This window comes from Conger conger, chromosome 14 (genome assembly GCF_963514075.1).
Source record: "Conger conger chromosome 14, fConCon1.1, whole genome shotgun sequence".
In the NCBI taxonomy this organism is placed as follows: domain Eukaryota; kingdom Metazoa; phylum Chordata; class Actinopteri; order Anguilliformes; family Congridae; genus Conger; species Conger conger.
The window spans coordinates 28,496,069-28,518,262 of record NC_083773.1 but is presented as its reverse complement, the minus strand read 5'-3'; the positions used below and the strand labels follow the sequence as shown (position 1 = coordinate 28,518,262).

The window sequence follows — 22,194 nt, the reverse complement described above, 5'->3', positions numbered from 1 at the left end:
AATGAAACTGAAATGGTAATCATGTGGAAAGCCCATACACACTTCAACCACAACCTTTCAAGTTCCAAAATTAGTTGCTAGGTAAAACCCACTAATACTTTTTTTTTTGAAGAACTAGAATAATGCAAAAAAACAGTGCACAATTATATTTTATTCCCTTTTAATAAAGGAATCAAAACAGTACAGAATAATTCTACCTATACAAAACATGTACAAAAAACACATAATACAAAACACAAAGAAGAAACAACAAAGGAGGGGAAAAAAATACGATTCTGCTATTCTCTGCTAATTTGAAATTCAAATCCAGTTTGTTAAGACAAACACTACTCTAATACATAAGGACAGTTCAAGGCACACAGGCAAAGTCTGTCTCTTTGGTCTTGGTACTTGAGAGCTATTTACAAAATCAACACTAACAACTTAAAAAAAAAGTTCCTATTAAGACCATTAGCTCCGTACTTCACACCTCAACAACAAAAGATGGAGTATATAAAACATATCTTCTCCTACCCGACATGGAAATAAACCTACTCTTTAAGACATCGCCAAAGGCACATTTCATGAACGTTTTTTAGGCATTTAGCATAAAGACATCCAAGAGCAGGGGCTGCTCCTGGCTCTGAGAGGTTCCAGACAATGCCGTTGTTCTTATATGTTTGAGTTTTTGTGTAGGATCTAATAGGCAGAAGGCTGGCCCAGGTCCTTGCAGTGCTTGAAGCACAGTAGTGGCAATGATTTCATCATTGCTATAGGAGAGACTTGGGCAGCCCTTTTCACTTGAAGATGCTTATTAGGAAGGCACTGAGAAGAAGAGAGCTTTTTTTTATCCACATATATGAAAAGCATATTTCATTTTAAAATGTCGATGTCACTAGTCTGTATAAAAAATAAAAAATAAACATTATCTGATTGTAGAACCGGCTAAAATATGATGTAAAAACACATTGTACACCAGCTGTAATCTGGACTATTCAACAAATGTATGAATAGACAGTGGCAGGACTGTGGTATTAACAGCCTGTGTCTGGTCTCTGAGGGGTGTGACTGATTGCAAAACATTTTGAAAAATGAAAATGCAATTTTCACAGAGAACAATTAAATATTGTGCAACAAATTCAGTTGGTCAGTTACCGACAACCATAAAATGTAACCCCACTGGAGAGCTCTGCATGCATTTCAATTGAGTAACAAACCCAGAACAACATTCCGAGATGTGTTATCTTATAAACTAATTAATTCCAGCCCTGAACCCACCGGTTGGTTTTTAAACTGATTGTATATCCACAGCTATGTTCAAAATACAGTAGGTATGTCTATCCACAGGTACAAAACTGGTCTTTTTCATTTGAATACATTTCAACAGGAATGTTTTTGGTGAAAAAGAAATATTTGAATCCATACTGTAAATAGTGCAGTCACATTTTTTGTAAGAACATACTTTTAAGACATTTTAAGTGCAAGGCTTTCTCTATAAACTTTAAAGCCTGTGTTATCCGTTATAGACATGGCTAAAGGTCATAAGTGGGTTTTAATATTTTTAGATTTTTCATATTATCTCACTATACTCACTGGTTATTGTGTCAGTGATGATAAACAGCGTTTGTAATGTGTGTTCGTGTGGGTTGTAAGGCCATTTACTGCGTGTCTGAGTTTGTTTCCTGCAGTAATCCACACACACATACACACACATACACACACACACCGGCACACGCATGCATGCACACACACACACATACAGTACACACACACGTGCAGGAATCCACTAAACCAGGTGCAGAATTCACTGAGGGGCCTGCAGATAACTATGGAATGGAACAGTCATTTGTTTGGTCTTCAGTGTGACTTTATAAAGTGTTCACTGTCAGAATGACTGGAGTCACTGTAACTGGGTCTCCCCACTACCTCACTAGATGCTACTGTAAATAAACCTGCAGGTCAACTACTCTTAATCAGTCTTCATATTAAAGAACAGAACACTCCCTCTGTAGAATAAAGCCTAGAGGACTGAGTGAAGTCACAGTTTGTGGACGGAAATGATTCATCATACTGTAGTATCGTTCATATTTTGGAATGCAGAGTGCAAACAGCACAAAGCACCTATATTACACTGAGTCTCCTTCCACTCCCCCTCCTTTAGTGGTTAGGACATGACTGTCGACCACGTCTGAGAAAGCAGCCATGCTCGACCACCTCGTTCGCCCATCACTGAGGGACGCTGTCTGCTTGAGAGCTAACACAGATTCTGCTGCACCACCCGGCTTTTGGTATCCACGATTACGGTCGAGTGAAAAAGAGAGAGTGAAACACGTTGCTTAAAATTGACGTGCACTTCAAAAACAAGTTCAAAGAATAAAAATAGAAAAAAAGCAGAACCATAGTGATGCAGCCGTGTCTTCCTGTTGATATTTCACGGGCTTACGAAAGTGGTTTTGATGCAACAGTGTGCAAACTACTGTGTGCGGAAAGGCACTTGCTGATGTGAACAGGCCTACGTCAGGGCTCTGTTAAGGTGCGTACGGTGATGAGGAACTTGCGGTCGGGTGGACGCTTTGCAGTGGGGTCTGAGGCAACAGGTGGTGTACACATTGTGAGGTCCGGTCACTTGTAGTTACTGAGAGTACCAAAAGTGAAGGTCAAATGTCAGAGGTCAGATGTGGATCTGGTGAATGCCATCCTGTGTGATCCATGGGCTCGTGGGGCTGGCTGCAGCAAGACAGAGAGACAGAGAGACAACTGAAACGAGGGTTGTATCTATACTCTAAACCAGCCACATGTTTTCTTATCTACACTCTAGACCAGCTGTCTGTGTGTTTATAAGCACTATAACCTGCTGTACATGTGTTTATAAACACTCTATACCTGCTGTGTGTTTACAAACTAGGGCTGTATTAATATCCTGCACCTGCCACGTGTGATTACAAACACTATGCCTGATGTACACGTGTTTATAAATACTCCATACATGCAGTCTATGTGTTTATAAACACTATACCTGCTGTCTATGTTCATAAACACATACCTGCTGTTTGTTTACAAACAAGGACTGTATTGATACGATAAACCTGCCACTTGTGTGATTATAAACACTCTACACTTGCTGTATGTGTTTATGTTATTTTACAGTATAAACACTCCATACCTGCTGTCTGTTCACAAACAGGCCTGTAATAATAGTCAACGTGAACTGTGTTTACAAATAAGGTTGTTTCGCATTGCTATTTTCCTTATTTCAGTGCAGGCGGGGATACCTCTTTGTGTTGAGCACCCCCACAGAGAGCGAGGCCAGGGCATCGACTGTGGCGTTCTCCTCGTGGTCGTGTCTCTGGGTCTGCGTGTAGGACAGCTCGACTGTGTGGGCAAAGCGCTTCACCGACTGCCAGTACTGACCTGTGAAGCGGAGGACACCTGTTTTAGGATTTCCCCAGATATCCAGCCTCATCAAAAACTGTCATCCCAAATGGCCGAATTTCTTAACCTACTATAATTTATTCCGTCCTCCTAAACATCTGTGTGCAAAGAGAAAGGAATAGACGTCCACTACTACATCTGGCTTTTCAAGCTGGCTTTATTATATCTAGCTATAGAAGACAGCTAATAAATACGCCTAGCAAGATACTATAACAGATTTAACCATTTAAAACGACTAGCTATCAAACACTAGCGATAAAATGTGAATACTTTTATTATTATCTATACAAATTCTGTAATTGCTGTATGTAGTTATTAACACACAAATTTAAGGACACATATGCAATATCTATGCAATCTCACATTCACTAACACACGCATACACACATATACGCACACACCTACACACACAGCCATAGTCCAAGAGCATTCTGGGAGAGTGTATGAGAGATGATTGTAATGTACACGTGTGCTCAGTGCTTACATTTTACTTCCTTGAAATTCCTGCGGCTTTGCAAATATTTGTAATAAACGGAATTGGATTGCTGTAATCAGGAAGGGGATGTTGTGAAGCTGGTGGGCTTGAGCAGAGTGTTTCGGGATAATTGGATGCAGGAAAGCATGTGGGGGATGGATGGGATGGGGGGGGAGTATGAGGGGAAAATGAATGAGAGGAGAGTCAGTGGGGTGAACGGAGTGAGAGAGAGAGACAGAGAGAGAGAGAGTGAGGGAAAGGAGGGATATGGGCAGAAGGAAGGGTGGAGAACACACCATGGACCTGAAGCACCCTCTGCAGTGAGCGCACCCCGTTGGAGCAGGGTATCCCCTGCAGAACCTCTTCAGACAGGGGCTCCATCTGGGTGGGGGGGAATTACATCAGCAACACCGCTCAGGAGCAGCAGAAACGCATCGCTAACATCCCCGGCCTTTCAGAGAGTACTGTACCACACAGCTAACAGCATGCCCGCATAACACAAGCACTAACTTACAACACATCTGTTCCATGGACTTAAGTATATCAAGTTCGTCATTGGCTCGCTGTACCCGTACACTGTCTGTGTGTAATGTTTTCATGCCCCTACAGTACATGTCCTGTTCTTTTAAATTGTGTTTAAAGGTCTATTCTGTTATATATATGGCATCGAACATTTGACACTACAAATTAAGTTGCTGTTTTGAAAATTAAAGTGCTACTATTCTAATCAAATCTAATCTGATATAACCGTATACTGTTTGATAACAGCTACATTTAAAGGTAGAAGTCCAGGGGTCACAAAGTAAAAAAGTAAAAGTTCAGTCATGTGTTTCATCCGCTCATGAACTCATGAGCTGATTTCACTAATTACCTCTACCTCCTGGCTGAAGAATTGCGCCAATTCTCAAATCCAGGTGATTGGAGCAAATTTCTGGGGAGGTTTTGCTTTCTGAAGCTGGACTTTGCACCTGCGTGTTTTGGCTGTGCTCACCTTCATGCCCAGCAGGGCGCTGACACAGGCCTCCGAAGCGTCGCAGATGGACATCAGGTCGTGACCCCCCTCTAGGATCAGAACCACCTTCCCCCCGGCCAGGCCCATCAGCTGCCTGGTCATAAACCCGAAACCTGGAGGGCACAGTCACACGTTTACACTGATCTGGGGTCAGCTCAACAACCTTAATACTGACCCCGCCCATTAGATATAAGAAGCTGAGACTGGTCTCAGTACAGCATGTGGACGCATCAAGATGGTCCACCTGCAAAACCTCAGTAAATCTCCTTCTGGAAAAGTCCCAGAAATATCTAAATACTAATTAAACCCACTGTATGAGTACAGTTATGCAATCTTAGACTCAGACAATTTGAAATTTTACCCAATTTGAAAATCAATGCTTTACAATATGGTTACATTAATTGGCATTAACTAATGTAGTAATTGATGTACAAATACATTAATTAAGCATGAAATTAACTTTTCTTGTTCATGTATTTGTTAACTACTAACTAATGTATTACTTCAAATTAATATTTAGACATTAGCCAACCATAGGATATATTTAAATGAATGAATCATTAACAAATACACTGACTTTATTTCATTCCAATATGAATTGTCATTAACTAATGTAGTTGTTAACATGGATTAATGATATACAAATGCTTAAAGAAAGCTGTACAGATTCACTTCTCAGTCATTAATTAGGTTGACAATTACATAAGTTAATGCCAATTCATGTACTGTAACCCTATTATAAAATGTTACCATTTCATCCCTGTACCCATTTTTTTTCATTTTCACGATGATATTAAATGTCATCTGGCAGAATGAGAATTCACACTTTTTAAAAAGCAGTATCTTGTTGCAACCTTTTTACAGGATCTGCTCAATTTCTAATACGCTGAAACAAAACTTGTGGGAACAATGCTAAAAAGAAAAAGTACCAAAAAGTAAACAATTTCTGCCAAACATGTTTTGCTTATTTTAACAAAAACAAATCCAGTTCTCAAATAAAATTTTTCCACATTTAGCATACTTTTAATAATAAACTTTCTTGTGTTCACATGGAAAGCACATGGTTACAATTGACAAGCAATCAGTACCAACTGAAGACTTTCTACATCCTCACACTAATTTGTACATTTTAACAGTCAGCAGTCAGACCCTTATCATGGATATTTTACAATGTTTTGCAGTATAATGGCTGTGCGACAGATCATGTTAATTTGGGTAAAACATATTTTGAAATTGTAAAAAAATTGTTAAAAAATTTTCGCAGCATTCTTCTGAGTTACAAGGTCACATGATTGTAAGATGCATTCTAGAGGTAATGTATTGCACTAACAGTAATCTTCTATGCAAGCTTTTCATCTGATTATTTTTTTTAACCTGATTTGGCAGCACAAACCTGCTTGGATACTGTTTCTGTTCTGTAACCTACAGTATTAACATGATGTGCTGCCCTGTAGCATGTACAGTTTCACAATTTAACACTGTCTGAAAACTTTGAAACAAAATCAAAAACGTTTTGGTAACACTACTTTAACAAGAGCATATGCCATATAGCCACTGGAATGATGTCATAGGCATGACACAAAGTCTGCCATAACCGCATTAATGCTTGAGCGATTTCATAACGCTGTCATAATGTATGCAGCCAATTTTTACAAAACATGAAAAATGCATTAAAATTGATCACAACAAGTATTATGACAGTGTTTTGACAATTTACATAATCTGTAATATGGCAATCAGATCTTGGCCGTTATGACATGTTATGACAGCCAAAGTAAGGTCTTACCAATGTAGCACTCATACATACTGTACTGTACCCTGTCTGGTAAAAATAGATATAGTATACTACAATTTAAATAACTTCATCATCATAATCTCAGTGCCATTAAAATATTTTAGGAAATAAAATATTTTGTTCTGACTGATCATTTTGTGCATCTCTCTGAAGCTTTGTGAGGATTTTTGAGGTTCATGAGTCATGTGCTTTTGAGTCAAGTGTTAACTGTTTTGAGAACATGAGATATCTTTCCAAAGCATTTGTATAAACTGTGAGAAACATCTAAGTCTATAATGAGAAAAATGTGAAATTATGTATTTGTGAATGAGTAAGCTGTTTGTGCTGCACACAGCAGCTCTGTGGTGTGTTTCCAGGACGACGGGCTTACATTTGGCAGACACGTTGTACCCCCCTAATGGTGCAGGGTGTCCCTCTGCCGCGTCGAACCCAGACGAAACCAGAACCATGTCCGGGCAGAACTCCTGAGCGATGGGCATAACCACGGTCCTACAAACAAGAAATATAAACAGGCAAGAAATTCATATCCTATTATCATATTTCACAAATGACAAAATAACTGAATAACTGAATAACTGAATTAGTCCCAATGACATCACTACTGATTTTCTGATCGTCAAATCCCAGACACTCTCAAAGCTATTTGATGACAGTGCAGTACAGCTTATTTCACAGATGATTCCTGACAACTGTGTGTGTGTGTGTGTGTGTGTGTGTGTGTGTGTGTGTGTGGGAACGTAGGTTTGGGGCATCAGTAGGTACAGGTTTATCCATAGGGAGGGAGGGTACATGAGTGTGTGTGTGTGTGTGTGTGTGTGTGTGTTGGGAGAAGGTAGGTTTGGGGCATCTGTGGGTACAGGTTTATCCATAGGGAGGGAGGGTACGTGTGTGTGAGTGTGTGTGTGTGTGTGTGGGGGTAGGTATGTTTGGGGCATCTGTGGGTACAGGTTTATCCATAGGGAGGGAGGGTACGTGGGAGCAGGAAGTGTCTGTTTTGCAGGCCTGGCTCCCCCACTCCTCTGCCAGTGATTTAGCCTGCGCTCAGACACTGTTTGATTCCTCGCGGCCGAGGTTCAAAGCTGCCGCCCTGTGTCTGGTTCCCATTTGGAGTCCGTCGTTCTTCTCACGTCACTGACAGCCCGCATCTGGGATCTATTTGGGCTAATTACCCAGCTTTTGGATTCTCTCAACCTATAACACCCCCACCCCCAATGCAGCTCCATCCCCCCCCCCACACCTTCTCAGTACCCCCAGAAACCAGCCCCACCTCCCTTCTGAACCAATAAAGCACCCCACGCTGGCACTAGGAGTGGGGAACAGGGCCTCTGCAGTTACATGTCACACAGAGAAAGGAAACGCAGTGGTGCCGTGGTGATGGGGCCTGACATTGTTTACAGATGGAACCTGTGCTGTCGCCCTAAATCTGGCACAGACAGAGCTAGAGGACAGGACTACAGGAGAGTGACAGTACATATGCCACAGTTAGTGTCTGTATTCATTCCCTTAGAGAAAAAGCAAGAAGCGCAAACACTGGAGTGCCCCTCAGGACGTCCACGATCTGAGGACAAACCGTGTGCATAGTGCAGTACAGTTAGTCTTGTGAAGGACAGTACTCTGGGATAGGGACATTCACAGCATGTCATTTAGTTTTGAGTTTCTCTTTGTGAGGAGGGGCCCACCCACCTTGCTCTTCCTAAAGACCTCACGCATTGGATAATGACTTGGTAAGGAGCCAACAGCCTGACTGACCGCAATACTAAAATGAATTCCGCTTCAAAATATTTCCGCACAATAGATTAATCCGCAGAGGAAGAGAGAGACCTAGGGGAACTAGTCTGAGGGATAGCATGGAGAACACACAGGAATTTAAGATGTTCCACACAAGACAAGCCACTGGATGGAGAGAGCCTGTCATTCACAAAACAGACTAAGAATGAGTGAGTTTGAGTTTGTATGCTATTATTCAGTTTAAACAAGTCCTCCTTCAGGGTATTAAATGTTGTTTAAATCACAAATTTCTGCAGAGTAAGGGTCAGTCACTATGTTGATCAAAGAAACAGTGCAATTGATGAAAACTACTTTGCAACCTTTGCAGACTTTTTCTAGGTCTTTAGGAAATAAGTGCGGGAGTTGACAGTGTCTGATATAGACCACCAGCCTGTGTGTTTTAGAGTGGTGTTTGTGTTATTATGGACAGCGAGGCTGTAAGTTCGGTTTCTGTGACTTCTCACCTGAATGCTGCGAGATACTCTGCATCACCCATGGGAGGGTCCAGGCCACCTGTCCAAGCCACGTTGATGTTGAAACCCTCACCTTTCCCTGATCCCACCTGAAACACAAAACACACACACACACACGCACACACACACTTTCAGCACATTTTGACCAAACGACAAATCGCATTCATTTTATTGGAGAATTTTTACTTTCTTAAACTGCTGAAAACATTTATATTACAAAATGGCGCCTAACTGATGGGCTCCTGGCATATCCACTGTTCATAAAACAAACATCCCTCCACATGAATGTACTCTCAGGCATTTACACCCCCAACCTCAGTGGTGTGCTGAGTGACACAGTACAGCCCTACTGTAGGGGTCTTCTGAGTGTGAATGCAAGCACACCAGGGGCGTACAGGTTATAGACAACCTTGAGTGTACAGGATGCACAAAGCCAAACACAAAACACATGACACACCGCGTCTGCTGCCAACTCCCGCCCCCCATCCACCTCCTGCCCCCACCCCCGCTCTCCCCCTCCCCTTTAATTCAGCTCTAATGTTTTCAGACATAAGGGCAGAATCAAAGTTTTAGTGATAGCACATGCTGTTGGTGAAGCTACGTCACCGGCTCTCGCATTACCAAGCAGGAGAACTCATTTTGATAGTTTGTGAAAACAAAATGTCTACCGTAGCTTGCAAGCGTCATTTCCGGCGAAGGGGGAAATGGTTATTTCTGTTTTGTGTTAAACTTGCCTTTTATGCTCTGACTTTGATCACAGTAAATATGTTTCTGGTTGGAATGCACACAATTCACAATTACATTTATAAAGCTCAGAAACAAAAAAAAAAGTACACACTATTATGTTGAAGGAGTTGCAACATGCAATGACATTGCAGGGTTATGGGGCATTATAAAGCATAATGACAGCATACACAGTTATGTGGAGGGAGTTATAATGCACAATGACAATGTGCTTCAACATTGCTGTGTGGCATTATAAAGTACAATGACAGAGTACACCATTATGTGGAGGGGGTTATAATGACAATGTGCCTTAACATTGCTGAGTGCCATTACAAATGCATAAGTATTTTTTGTAAGTGATTTATAAGCCACAGTGACAGAGTACAGTGTTGTTTATAATGCACAATGACACTGAGTACAGAGTGTGATGCTTTTGCACCTGTTAAAGTTTAAACCATTGCAATTAGCAAAAAAACGTGTACGATTCACACAGCCCCCAAGGTGGGTGGAAAGAACATGTAACTGCACTACCAGTGACACATATTTTTGTGTCATACGGATTTAAATTGTGTTATATATAATTCTCAGAGCCAAAAGACTGAATCACAAAATCATTTCACATTTCCATTTGCAAAAAGCATTTTTTAAGATGACTATCCTTGGGTTAACTAAGGCAAAAATAATTAGTCATAAAGCCTAAGACATGCAATACAATTTCTTGATGACAAAGATGACATTGAACCTGCTCTCACCAGATATCAGTTAAGAAGGGCATATCATTATACAGAGACAAATATTTAGCCAACTCCAAAAAGCACGTTATTTTAATACACAATTAATACAGAATTTTTGGGTCATTCAACTGGTGAAAATCTTGTCTATGGCTTAATAGTTCCTTTTGTCAGTGTACATATAGTCCCTATTGGACTCACATACACATTGTTAGAGGTGAATTAACACCTGCCATTTTACTGTATTCCTGAAAAACTGTAATGGCTGCAACTAAAAGGCAACATATTACCGTACTTGTGATCTGCTTGGGCATGCTTTGGCTGTTACTTGATATGCAAACCTTGTTTGAATCAATCTCACTGTGTTTAGTAGATATAATGCCCAATAACAGACTGAACAGTATTATGTAGAGTGATATATACTGTAATGCACAGTGAGTGTACACTGTGTTAGGGAGTTACAAAGCTCACGTCAGTTGGTGCTCCACTGCCTGGGAAGAAGTTTCCATCGTCATAGCGATGCAGGGAGATGTAAAGTACACTGGGGTCAGCGTAGAAGACATCCTGGGTACCGTTGCCATGGTGAACATCCTAAAAGCAAGGAAACAGATATAATGCACTCTCATAATGTGACATCTTGAAAAAATGAATATAAATGAATGTCTTTGAGAATGGTTCCTCGTGTTGTTTTCATACCCAGTCTACGATGAGAATCTTATTGAGGTTAAACCTTTGCTGGAGCTGCTTGGCTGCAATAGCTACTGAGTTAAAGTAACAGAAACCCCTGAGAGAGAGAAAGAGAAAGATAGAGAGAGGTGGGGTGGTTGAGTTTAACATGCATATGAGACATCCCATAGGTTTCACAACACAGGACAAACAAAATGTCTTCTCTGTGCATATGGCCTGCTTCTGTCTGCTGCTGAACTAGATTTGGACATGTGCCCCATTTGTCAAAGCTGGTCACAAATTAATTTTTGTCAGTTTCATAAAGTCAGCTGAATGAAACTGAACTCAGTGAGGAGAAAAAGAATGCATGTGAGAATGAGACTAAGCAGGCTTCAGAAATGTCAAAAACAAAACGTTCTATGAGAGATAAACAATTATCTTATTGGAAATGAAACATGCAGAGTGATGAAAACTACAGATGGGAGACATAAATCATATCTCTGACCTCAGCCTCTGTCAACCCCGATATTCTTACTCCATAAATAAGAGGCCACTGACAGGCAATGCTGACACCGCAGTCAACACATGCCAACAGATTACACAAACGCACACACACACATATGTGCAAACAGTTACTCGTACAAGCACACGAGAGGCACCCGCATGCACACACATACACACAGAAACACAAATATGAACTTTCTCTCTCTCACACACACAGGCATGCATGCACACACACACACGTTACTCACATGGGTGTAGAGCGAGCTGCATGGTGACCTGGGGGCCTCACTACTGCAAACCCATTCTAGGTAAAAAGAGTCAAAATCAAATCAAACAATCATCAATCAAATAACTATCCTTCCGTATCAAGACTCTGAGCTCTGTTGAGTTCAGTTTTCAGCCTTAGCTAGAATATAGCAGCTATTGTCATGAAACTGAAAAGCCAAGTTCGGTAGTTAACAGAGGTGAACGTGGATTTCCAAAGACATCCTCCAAGGCTGATGAGCTGCCGAACTGACCTGAACTAAAGCATTGCAGTTGTAATTCAGTCAGAAGTAGTGTTCGACCCTTGACACTCTTTGAGCAGAGCATTGGGAAAGTTTGTGAGAATATTGTCCTTCAGTTGTTCATGTTAAGCTTAAGTTGACTTAATCCGACAACTCCAATTGCAGCCCCACCTAAATGAGATCATAATTGGTCAGAAGTAGTTACTGTTCAAGTAGACCATTAGTTGATTAGCAAAGTGCATACCCGGAATTTGGGCTTGAACTTTTCACACGTCGGAGTGTCAATCTGGTCAGCCTCACAGTACAGAACAGTTACGAGTGACAAGTGCCTCTACGTGCGGAGAGACCTGAAAAGGGAGCGATATTGGGAACGCGTGCCCAGCTCCCAGACCCCCGGGCCTCACCTTCAGCTCCCCCTTGGCCACCCGAAAGGCCAGCTCTGTCACACTGCCGGCAGCCATGAGAGAAGCGGTGGGCGTGTGCACGTCGTTCCATATAGTGTCACTGTCCACCTGCCAACCAGACATGCGCAACCAATCAGGGCACGGCACGCAACACACGAACAGCAGAATAAAAGAAGACAATACAAATGAAAAAAATGTGTGTGCGTGTGTGTGGTGTGCTTGCGAGCATGTGTGTGTGTGTGTGTCTGTGTGTGCGTTTGTGTATGTGTCTGTGTGTGTGTGTGCGCCTGTGTGTGTATATGTGCGTGTGTGTGTGTGTGCGTGCCTGGTGTATGTGCATGTGTGTATGTCTAGTGAACTGAATCTGCCCTAGCAGCCAGGGTAGAGCTCTGCTTTGCGGCTCTTAACTGGTGGGTACTACTCTGCCACTGGCGGTTTGGGGAATTTGAAAAATTCCTATTAGATGTGGTTTTTGAAACACCCTTCACTGAAGTACTGAAAAAACTTTTGGAAAGGCACTGGAATAAAAGCACATCATTATCTGCATCTTCATGACTATTGAATGCTCAATCAGATTCCTCATCGGGTATGTTGAACTTAATCGCATTGCCCAGCATGCAATTTTACACCAACGGCTCTTCGTTGCTAGGCAGTGTTGTTGTTGTTGTTAAGGCCATTCAACAATCAAACAGCGTTTCACAGCAACCTGGGAGGTCTCAACGGAAAGGTCGGCAGGCAAATATTTACACCAAACAAATAATACTCAAACAAAAGAGTACAACAGCTCATGCAAGGTAGAAATTCCCTACTCCCAGCATCCCAGAGCGCCGTTATCAAAGCGCCAGTGTTCCTATGTCTCCCGGTTACAAAATAAATTGGTAAATGAAATTGGAATTCCCCGAGCCGAACCTCCTGTCTTCTCCCTTTACCGCACTGGGCTCACTGCCTCCAAACAAAGCACAACCGTTGAGCCAAATCGCCCCTCTCCTGGGAGAACTTGGCTCTCTCTTTACGTCGGTGCTTTTTCACCTCTCCCCGAGCAATCGCTTCTCCGCTCCTGCCATCAGATACGGCGTCGTGTGCACTTCTGTAAACACAGCTAAGAAAAACCCCCCGGAGCAAGCCAAACCACTCGCCCTCCTCCCGTCTTAAAATATCTGTCGTAAATATCCGTCCTCCGTGAATCCAGGGGCTGCTCGGGTTAGTCTAGACTTGACTGGCACCGCTGAAGTTCTGAAGCAAAGGTAAACTTGGGGTCTTTAGAGAGGCATAGCCAAATTTTGCACACATCCACATTTTTATTTTGTTTTGTTTGGTAAAGTTTGTTTGTTTTCTAATACTTTCTATTAGTTACCGACTATAAATACTTCACTGCATTTTGGAAACAGTTGGGTAAACTCCCTTAACGCCACTCTGCCTGCTTTTGCAAGTTTTCCTCCAGCCAATCAGGACTTCCAACATGGTGCTCAATTGTCAATAATATGCATGGTATTTTCATTTTGGCTGTACTTACATTTTATTTCTGTTAAGATAGCTTTAAATGTACAGTGGTAGTGGATTATGGCTATTAATAGACGTGATGCATGGGGGGCAGGGTCTGCACTCCTGGCGGTTTGGGTACAGCAGAGCAGTAAAATTGGAGGAATGCCTTTCATTCTGATCGTGGGCATGTTGTTTCAATCAGCCTGCCTCACCGACAGAGCCTTGCCCAGAAACCCAGCCAGAACCAGGCCCCTCCTCCACCCCCTCCAGCCCAATCACAGCCCTCCATCTCCCCAAACGGATTACATTTCAGCGCCGTTTCCTGTTTTCACACACACTGCTGTTTTACTGTGCCTCCAAACCCCCTCCTGACCAATCAGTTGCCCTCTCTCAGTCAATAATGGGGAACCACTGGAAGGCATGGACAATAACGACAAGCTCTACTTCCACGCAAACAAAAGCAAACCATCCTCGCATAACTGACATGAAAGTACTGGGTCTCTGGACTAAAGGGTTCCTTTGGCGGGATTAACTGGTTTGTTTGCTAGTTAAGAGATTCTATTGAGAGTGTTGAAAGTCTGCTTCCTGGCTAAACATTTCATTAGTCAAGTAAAAAATGTTCTTGGTTACCCTGAAAGTATAATCTGTTACTTTACATACAATGCAATGTGAGATCAGAACATTGCAAAGTTATGATGCATCTACAGAAGATCTTGAGCACATACGGCATGCATCCAATAGCATAGTTTATATCAGAAAACAATGTAAATACAAAAAAAATATAACAATAAGCAGTTATGAGAAAACAGACAATTCATGACTATTCAAAGGCCAAAGCTGTGGGTTAAAATAAGGATCTGTTTGAAGTACGCTATTGTATCTGAGATGCACACATATGTGGAACTTATGTGTATATGTAATACATGTGGTGCGCGTGTGTGCTATGGTGTGTATGCGTGCGTCTGTGTGTGCGTGTGTGTGCGTGTGGGTGCGTCTGTGTGTGTGTGCGTGTGTGTGTGTGTGTGTGTGTGTGTGTGTGTGTGCGCACACCAGTGTTTGCGATCTCCACACTCACCCCGACTCCTCCACAAGGCAGCATCACAAAAATCCTCTGGGCCAGCAGCCCTGTGAGAGAGAGAGTGAGAGACAGACAGAGAGAGAGAGAGGGGGAGCGAAAGAGAGATAGAGTTCACACAACTTCATTACGACAATACAATAGAAACGGAAAATCCTCAAGAGAGATGTATGGTATGGTATAATAAATAATGTTCATTTATTTACAATTGCCATTTTGTTTATCTATTTTAAACATTTTTTAAATTTTATTTGTATTTATTTATTTTTCTTTTTACCTATACTACATATTTTGTTGATGTTAGAATAAATATAATATAATTTTTGTTACGTTCTTTGCAACTGTCAATATGTTTATCCTTACAAGTAATATGTTTTCTATTTACAGTATTATATTGTTTTGCTTTGGCAATGCGACTGTAGTTGTCCTGCCAATAAAGCAAATAAAATTGAAAGTGACACAGAGAGACAGAAGAGAGAGAGAGAGAGAGAGAGAGAGAGAGAGAGAGAGAGAGAGAGAGAGAGAGAGAGAGAGAGAGAGAGCAGATTGTAGCAGGTGACTGACTGACGGTTCATGAGTATCCTCATTTTTCACTGTGTGAAGCAAGGCACACTGCAGAGATAATGAAGTATCTCACAGCAGGAGAGGACTGTGTAAATGCACAGATGTAATATTGTTATGTCATGAGTTGGTGTGAGTGGGTGGATTCCTACTTGGAAGTGATGTGAAGCTAGCTGAAAAAAACGTATTTCCACCAATATTCAGGACCAAATTATTCTGTAACATGACTGCAGTTTCAAATTTTACCAGCATTTGAAGAGCATGTATTTGAGCTGACTCAGCTGACCGTACAGGGCGTGTGTGTGTGTGTGTGTGTTTGCATGTGTGCCGTACAGGCTGTGTGTGTGTGTGTGTGTGTGTATGCCTGTATACCATACAGGGCGTGTGTGTGTGTGTGTGTGTGTGTGTGTGTGTGTGCGTATGTGTGCGTATGCCTGCGTACCGTACAGGGTGTGTGTGTGTGTGTGTGTGTGTGTGTGTATGCCTGCGTACCGTACAGGGTGTGTGTGTGTGTGTGTGTGTGCGTGTGTGTGTGTGTGTATGCCTGCCTAACATACAGAGCGTGTGTGGGTGTGTGTCTGTGCGTATGCCTGCACACCGTACAGGGTGTGTGTGTGTGTGTGTGTGTGTGTGTCTGCGCACCGTCCAGCTTGCGGCTGTTCAGCTTGAGGCGGTTGAAAGGGTTGGTGCCGAAGAGCAGGGCGTGGCGCTCTGAATGCACCGAGCGCAGCTCCTCCTGGGTGGCCTTCCGGCCTGGGATTCGCTGAGGAGGGAAGGAGGGAGGGGTTAGAGGTGCAATCAGGGCAGTCTTAGAGGGATATCTGTGAATGAGGCAGGGGTGGGGGCGGTGGAGGTCACCCACCTCACAGTTAGTCCTGAGGCCTCTCTCCTGCAGCCGGGACCAGACACTCTGGATCCTGCCAGCGTGCTCGGGGTGGTTGCTGTTGTCTCCACAGGTGCACTGGTGCTTTAGCATTTGAGAGTCATAAACAAGGCCTACAAATACATACACCCATGTACACACACACACACACACACAGAAAAACACACAACAAAAAATTACAATTACAATTTCGGCCTCTCCTATATCACCATCTCAAAGAGTCACTGTAGATCTGATGTGTATGATATGATGAACTGATAATAAACCATGACCTTCCCCCTATCTGTAACGCCACTGGCCCATACTGAATAAATCCATTCCCTCTGTCTCACTATCCCTGCCCCCTGCCCCCTACCCACTACACCCAATCCCTGCCCCCTGCCCCCTACCCACTACACCCAATCCCTGCCCCCTGCCCCCTACCCACTACACCCAAACCCTGCCACCAAGCTCCACATATCTCTATCTCCTACCTCCTACCACCTCAGAACCCCTCTAGCACCTCCTATATGTCTGTCCCCTATCGCAGGGGTGTCAAATTCCAGTCCTTGAGGGCCGCAGTGTCTCCTGGTTTTTGGTGTTTCAGCAAGAGAGATGAATGAAGTCTTTAATTGGGCAAAGAGTCCACGCACCTTGTTCTCAAGGCCTTAATTGGCTGCTGATTGAAAGGAAACCACAAATACCAGCATACACTGCGGCCCTCCAGGACTGGAGTTTGACACCCCTGCCCTATCATGTTGCCTCCTAGCCGTGTAACACCGGACCCGGACTCTTGCAGGGCTCTACATTATAGGAGAATTTGTTCCTAAAATGTTAATGTAGAGCCCTGCCAAGTGGCCAGTCCTTTTACCCTCTCCCCTCTAGCACCTAGCCCCTATTCTCTCCCCCTGGGTCCCAGGGCAGCATACCCGTGGTGAAGCGCGGTTTGCTGGAGATCTCGGCGGTGGGGAGCGGGTGAGGATTCTCTGGATGTGTGAGGGAGGTGGAGGCGGGCGAGGACTGGGTGCGAGACAGGGAGCGGTGCATTATGGGAACGGCCATTTTCTCCGTGTGAGGTATGTGCCTTCGTAGCTGCTGCATCTGCGTCTCCCATAGCAACGGCTGTGGGTGAAGAGGACAAGATGGAGCAAAGATGGAGCAGAGATGGAGCAGAGATGGAGCAGAGATGGAGAGGGTAACTGTCTTGGTGCAAACGATCCTGTGGTTTTTTTTGTTTTTCTGTAAACATGGCACTTTATTGCCCCCTGCTGGATAGGAAGAGGTAAGGCAAGACTCCTAAAAACCCTCATGGTGTTAAAGGTACAATAGGTAATTTCAGACTTCTAACGGTCAAGAGAGGAATAGCAGCAACAAACACCTTCAAACCATAACACCGTTTATCCCTCTCCCTTCTCTGTAAACACGCTGACATTGCAACGCCATTAGAACCAATTTTCAACCAATGAGCTTGAATTATTGCACAGTTATTTAATGTTTTGGTCAGGCCATCAGCTGTATATTTTGAAACCCGAATTTAAGGACTATAAACAAAGGCAGAGGGTGCGTGAACACAATACAACAGTTTTGTCAGCATCACTTTTCCACTGGTGAACTTTATCCATCAATCACTTTGGCAGCTTTGGCTAATTTCCAGCTATTTTAATGCACAGTAATAATGTTTTGGTCATAAGCATTCTATTTGCATTTATAATGCGTTTGTAATCTTGCAAATGAATCAGTACACTGCTATTTTTGAGCTTACACAAAGTCCACATAACAGCCTAGAAACAAATGTGCATGCTCATGTAATAATGTAACAATAATTATGTCCAATTATAGCACTGTAACTCTCCCTCCTCAGCAAATGATACCCTGCCCTCATGTGGTAGGAAGCAGAACTGCAGTTATGAAAAGTGAAGCGTTCAACTCTTGCCTGGTGAAGGGTGTGCTGCATGTTGACATGGTCCTCATTGGCTGGAACACACTCCACTTCATGCAGAGGCTCAGCCACTCTGCTGTGATTGGTGTGACTGAGCCCTGGCCCCACCTCTTCTGAGTCCATATCCTCTGAGGGTATCTGTCTGAGGCGGGGCTTCTCGCTGGACTTGGACATCAGCTGCACAACAGACAGACAGGTACAGTGCACAAAATAGTGACTTCTTACAGATTGGACCAGTGTGGATGAAGTGTATACCAGTATAGGGTCATCATATACCAGTGTGGATGCAGTATATACCAGTATAGAGCCATTAGACACCAGTGTGGATGCAGTAACTAAACAGTATGGAGTCATTATACACCAGTGTGGATGCAGTGTATACCAGTATAGGGTCATTATACACCAGTGTGGATACAGTGTATACCAGTATAGGGTCATTATACACCAGTATGGATGCAGTATATACCAGTATAGGGCCATTATACACCAGTGTGGATGCAGTGTATACCAGTATAGGGTCGTTATACACCAGTGTGGATGCAGTATATACCAGTATAGGGCCATTATACACCAGTGTGGATGCAGTGTATACCAGTATAGGGTCATTATACACCAGTGTGGATGCAGTGTATACCAGTATAGGGTAATTATACACCAGTGTGGATGCAGTGTATACCAGTATAGGGTCATTATACACCAGTATGGATGCAGTATATACCAGTATAGGGCCATTATACACCAGTGTGGATGCAGTGTATACCAGTATAGGGTCGTTATACACCAGTGTGGATGCAGTATATACCAGTATAGGGCCATTATACACCAGTGTGGATGCAGTGTATACCAGTATAGGGTCATTATACACCAGTGTGGATGCAGTGTATACCAGTATAGGGTCATTATACACCAGTGTGGATGCAGTGTATACCAGTATAGGGTCATTATACACCAGATTGGAAGCAATACATACCACTGTAACAGCGTACAATGCAGATCAGTGTGGATTCATGATAGACCAGCATGGAGGCAATATAAACCAGTTTAAATGTGTTTAACTTCCAGAAGCATAGAGCAGTGTAACTGGATAAAATATAGACCAGCACAAGTCCGTACAGCAAAACACAGCAAGTATGTGTTGTAAGTAAGTGTAGTAAATACCATGACAGTGGCTGTAGTATGGGTGGAGTAAACACAGTCATACTGTAGTATGGGTGTAGTAAATACCATGAAAGTGGCTGTAGTATGGGTGGAGTAAACACAGTCATACTGTAGTATGGGTGTAGTAAATACCATGACAGTGGCTGTAGTATGGGTGGAGTAAACACAGTCATACTGTAGTATGGGTGTAGTAAATACCATGGCAGTGGCTGTAGTATGGGTGGAGTAAACACAGTCATACTGTAGTATGGGTGTAGTAAATACCATGGCAGTGGCTGTAGTATGGGTGGAGTAAACACAGTCATACTGTAGTATGGGTGTAGTAAATACCATGATAGTGGCTGTAGTATGGGTGGAGTAAACAGTCATACTGTAGTATGGGTGTAGTAAATATCATGGCAGTGGCTGTAGTATGGGTGGAGTAAACACAGTCTTACTGTAGCATGGGTGTTATAAATGCAGTATAAGCAGCAGCCTTACCTTGCCCAGGTGAGTGTGCTGTTTAAGACGCTCCAGGAACTGGCTGTTGAGTTGCTGCTGGAACAGGTGTGAGTTCAGGGCTCCCTGGTTCTGGGGCAGTGGTTCTGAGCGGGTCCTGCTCAGGGGCTTGTGTGGGCCAGACGGCGACAGTCGCTCCAGCTGGGGGTTAAAATGGACCGGCACCGGCCCGAGCCCTGGAACTGGGTCAGAACCAGAGCAGTGTTACAAACTCACTCACAAACAGAGCTGTTTGTTAGTGAGTTTGTAACACTGCTCTGGGGAGAGTGTGACTGAAGTCACTTTTCACATGGAACTAAGTTGTGCTAATTTCCCCAGCTATGCCAGCAGCCTGCTGTTATTTTAAGCATTCGTACATGATGGTGCCAGTAACTGCAGAGCAACGGCTGTGAAATACTCAAAAACAACTAATGATGGATGAAAGTAGGTCAACGGTATAACCAAGACAGACAATATACTATTTTCTCTGTCGTACTAGCCAAATGAGGCAGCTAACACCAGTAAAGATAATGATAAAGATAAAGATAAAAGTAATTTATTTAGTGCACATGCACCCTTAACTTTCTTATTTTTTGCAGGGGTGCGATACCTGGATGGATGTGTGAGAGAAACTGTTTAAGCAAATTTCTGGAGAAACTTTTTCAGAATGCTGACTCCAGCTTTCATTGGCATGACCCTTAAAGAGTGATGTTCTATAACAATACAGGATAAGGCTACATGTGTGAAAACAGTAAGTAACAGAAAGTGTTAAATTCTTTTAATTCATCTGCATTTTGTGAGCTTGTTTTTATGCGCGCCTTGCAATAATTGTCTTTGCAATTAAAGCTTCCCATCTTCTGTTTTAGTGACAGAATCCCTGCTGTGGCTTATAGAGACAAAACTGAAGAAAACCACAGGCAAAAATGGGTAAATCCCAAAAACAATACATTTAAAACAAGAGAAGGAAATGGATCCACTTACGTACAGATGCATTTCTACCTTTTTCTACCTTCTGTATTTAATTTTTTCCACGTGTGCCAGAACAGACTGAGGTAATAACGTGGTGTTTTGTCCAAAGCCTTTGTCTGGAGCTCAACAAGTGCACTATTATTATAATGATGTTATGGGGATTGTAGTTCATATTCTGGATGTCCCAGCAAAATAAACAGCATTGTATTGTGCAACTAACTGCCTTGTGGCAGCTAAAATAAAAGCAACACTGAAAACCACTGAAAAACAGAACTAATAGTGTGGTACGATGAAAGACTTCAGACACAAGGGGGCAGCATGGTCCACTGTGTGTACAGCAGCAAAATGTTTCTCTGTGCGGTGTCTGTGTGCCAGTGCAGATTAGTGATCAGGACCTCTCTTCTTCTTTGACAGAGATTAACTTTGTTTCAAACTCATATTTCTTATAAACGTGTTGGTTTGATGGACAAGGCTGGTTCAATTGCCGACAGAAATGTAATTACTGTATGTACAACTCATTTGCTCCATCTTTAACTTAATCTATGACATGTTTGTTCGTTGTGACAAACAATGTATCACTGGTTTTTCTGAAGACTGAATAGTTCAATTAACCCTAAAAGAGAGCTGAGGAATTTTGGGACTTCAGGGCATGTATGGCAGGAGTGAAGACCCCAGTTGTGGTCCTGGGCCACCAAGTTCTGTTTAGGACATAACACAACTGAACAAGAATTTCAGCTACTACCTACACAGTGTCAGGAATCTTTGACTACAAAGCTTCAATGCAACAGAATAAAGGAAGCAATTAACATGTTTTGCATTTTTTAATTGAGACATCATCGTAACATTCCGTCAGGTACTTAAGGAAGGAAGTTAACAATGATAAAATATAGTCACACTATTTTAATTCATTTCTAAAATACCTAAGCCGGCTGCACCACACTACACATTCCAAATCAAAGCTCTCTGGAACTACAAACGAAAAGTTCAAAAGTCTGACACAAGCTCTAATCTGGATTGAAAAAAACATAATTAAAGTCCTACAGTCCCATAAACTTGGGTGCTAAGAGAGCTAGAACAGTCCTCAAATTTACCTTGAATCTTTATCAGCTAAAAATGCTTCTACAGTTCAACAGCAACCAAAAAAACCCCTGAACTGCTTTGGCGGAGAAATGAGAAATCATACAACTACGTACTGAGCACA

The 22,194-nt window shown here is 42.7% G+C and overlaps 1 protein-coding gene and 1 long non-coding RNA gene across 7 annotated transcripts in view; one reads left to right on the top strand and one right to left on the bottom strand.

Annotated features, from left to right (window-relative positions):
- Window positions 1–131: 131 nt before the first annotated feature.
- Window positions 132–22,194, bottom strand: part of LOC133110723 (histone deacetylase 7-like) — a 50,780-nt gene continuing 28,717 nt past the window's right edge. For all 5 annotated transcript variants that reach the window (XM_061220994.1, XM_061220995.1, XM_061220993.1 and 2 more), the window contains 16 exons: window positions 20,028–20,227; window positions 18,384–18,566; window positions 17,380–17,572; window positions 16,451–16,584; window positions 16,231–16,351; window positions 15,028–15,077; window positions 12,471–12,578; window positions 11,809–11,864; window positions 11,087–11,174; window positions 10,862–10,981; window positions 8,925–9,022; window positions 7,064–7,182; window positions 4,878–5,011; window positions 4,183–4,267; window positions 3,252–3,390; window positions 132–2,706 (listed from right to left, as the gene is read on the bottom strand). In XM_061220994.1, coding sequence (XP_061076978.1) covers window positions 2,637–2,706; window positions 3,252–3,390; window positions 4,183–4,267; window positions 4,878–5,011; window positions 7,064–7,182; window positions 8,925–9,022; window positions 10,862–10,981; window positions 11,087–11,174; window positions 11,809–11,864; window positions 12,471–12,578; window positions 15,028–15,077; window positions 16,231–16,351; window positions 16,451–16,584; window positions 17,380–17,572; window positions 18,384–18,566; window positions 20,028–20,227 — 1,898 coding nt within the window. In that variant the 3' untranslated portion in view covers window positions 132–2,636. The remainder of the gene's footprint in view (window positions 2,707–3,251; window positions 3,391–4,182; window positions 4,268–4,877; window positions 5,012–7,063; window positions 7,183–8,924; window positions 9,023–10,861; window positions 10,982–11,086; window positions 11,175–11,808; window positions 11,865–12,470; window positions 12,579–15,027; window positions 15,078–16,230; window positions 16,352–16,450; window positions 16,585–17,379; window positions 17,573–18,383; window positions 18,567–20,027; window positions 20,228–22,194) is intronic.
- On the top strand, window positions 16,103–21,803 carry LOC133110726 (uncharacterized). Of its 2 annotated transcripts, XR_009704906.1 has the most exons (4): window positions 16,103–17,645; window positions 18,312–18,585; window positions 20,624–20,775; window positions 20,891–21,803. It is a non-coding gene; the product is annotated as an uncharacterized LOC133110726 (long non-coding RNA). The 2 variants fall into 2 exon arrangements; XR_009704905.1 differs by having other exon boundaries at window positions 16,103–18,585.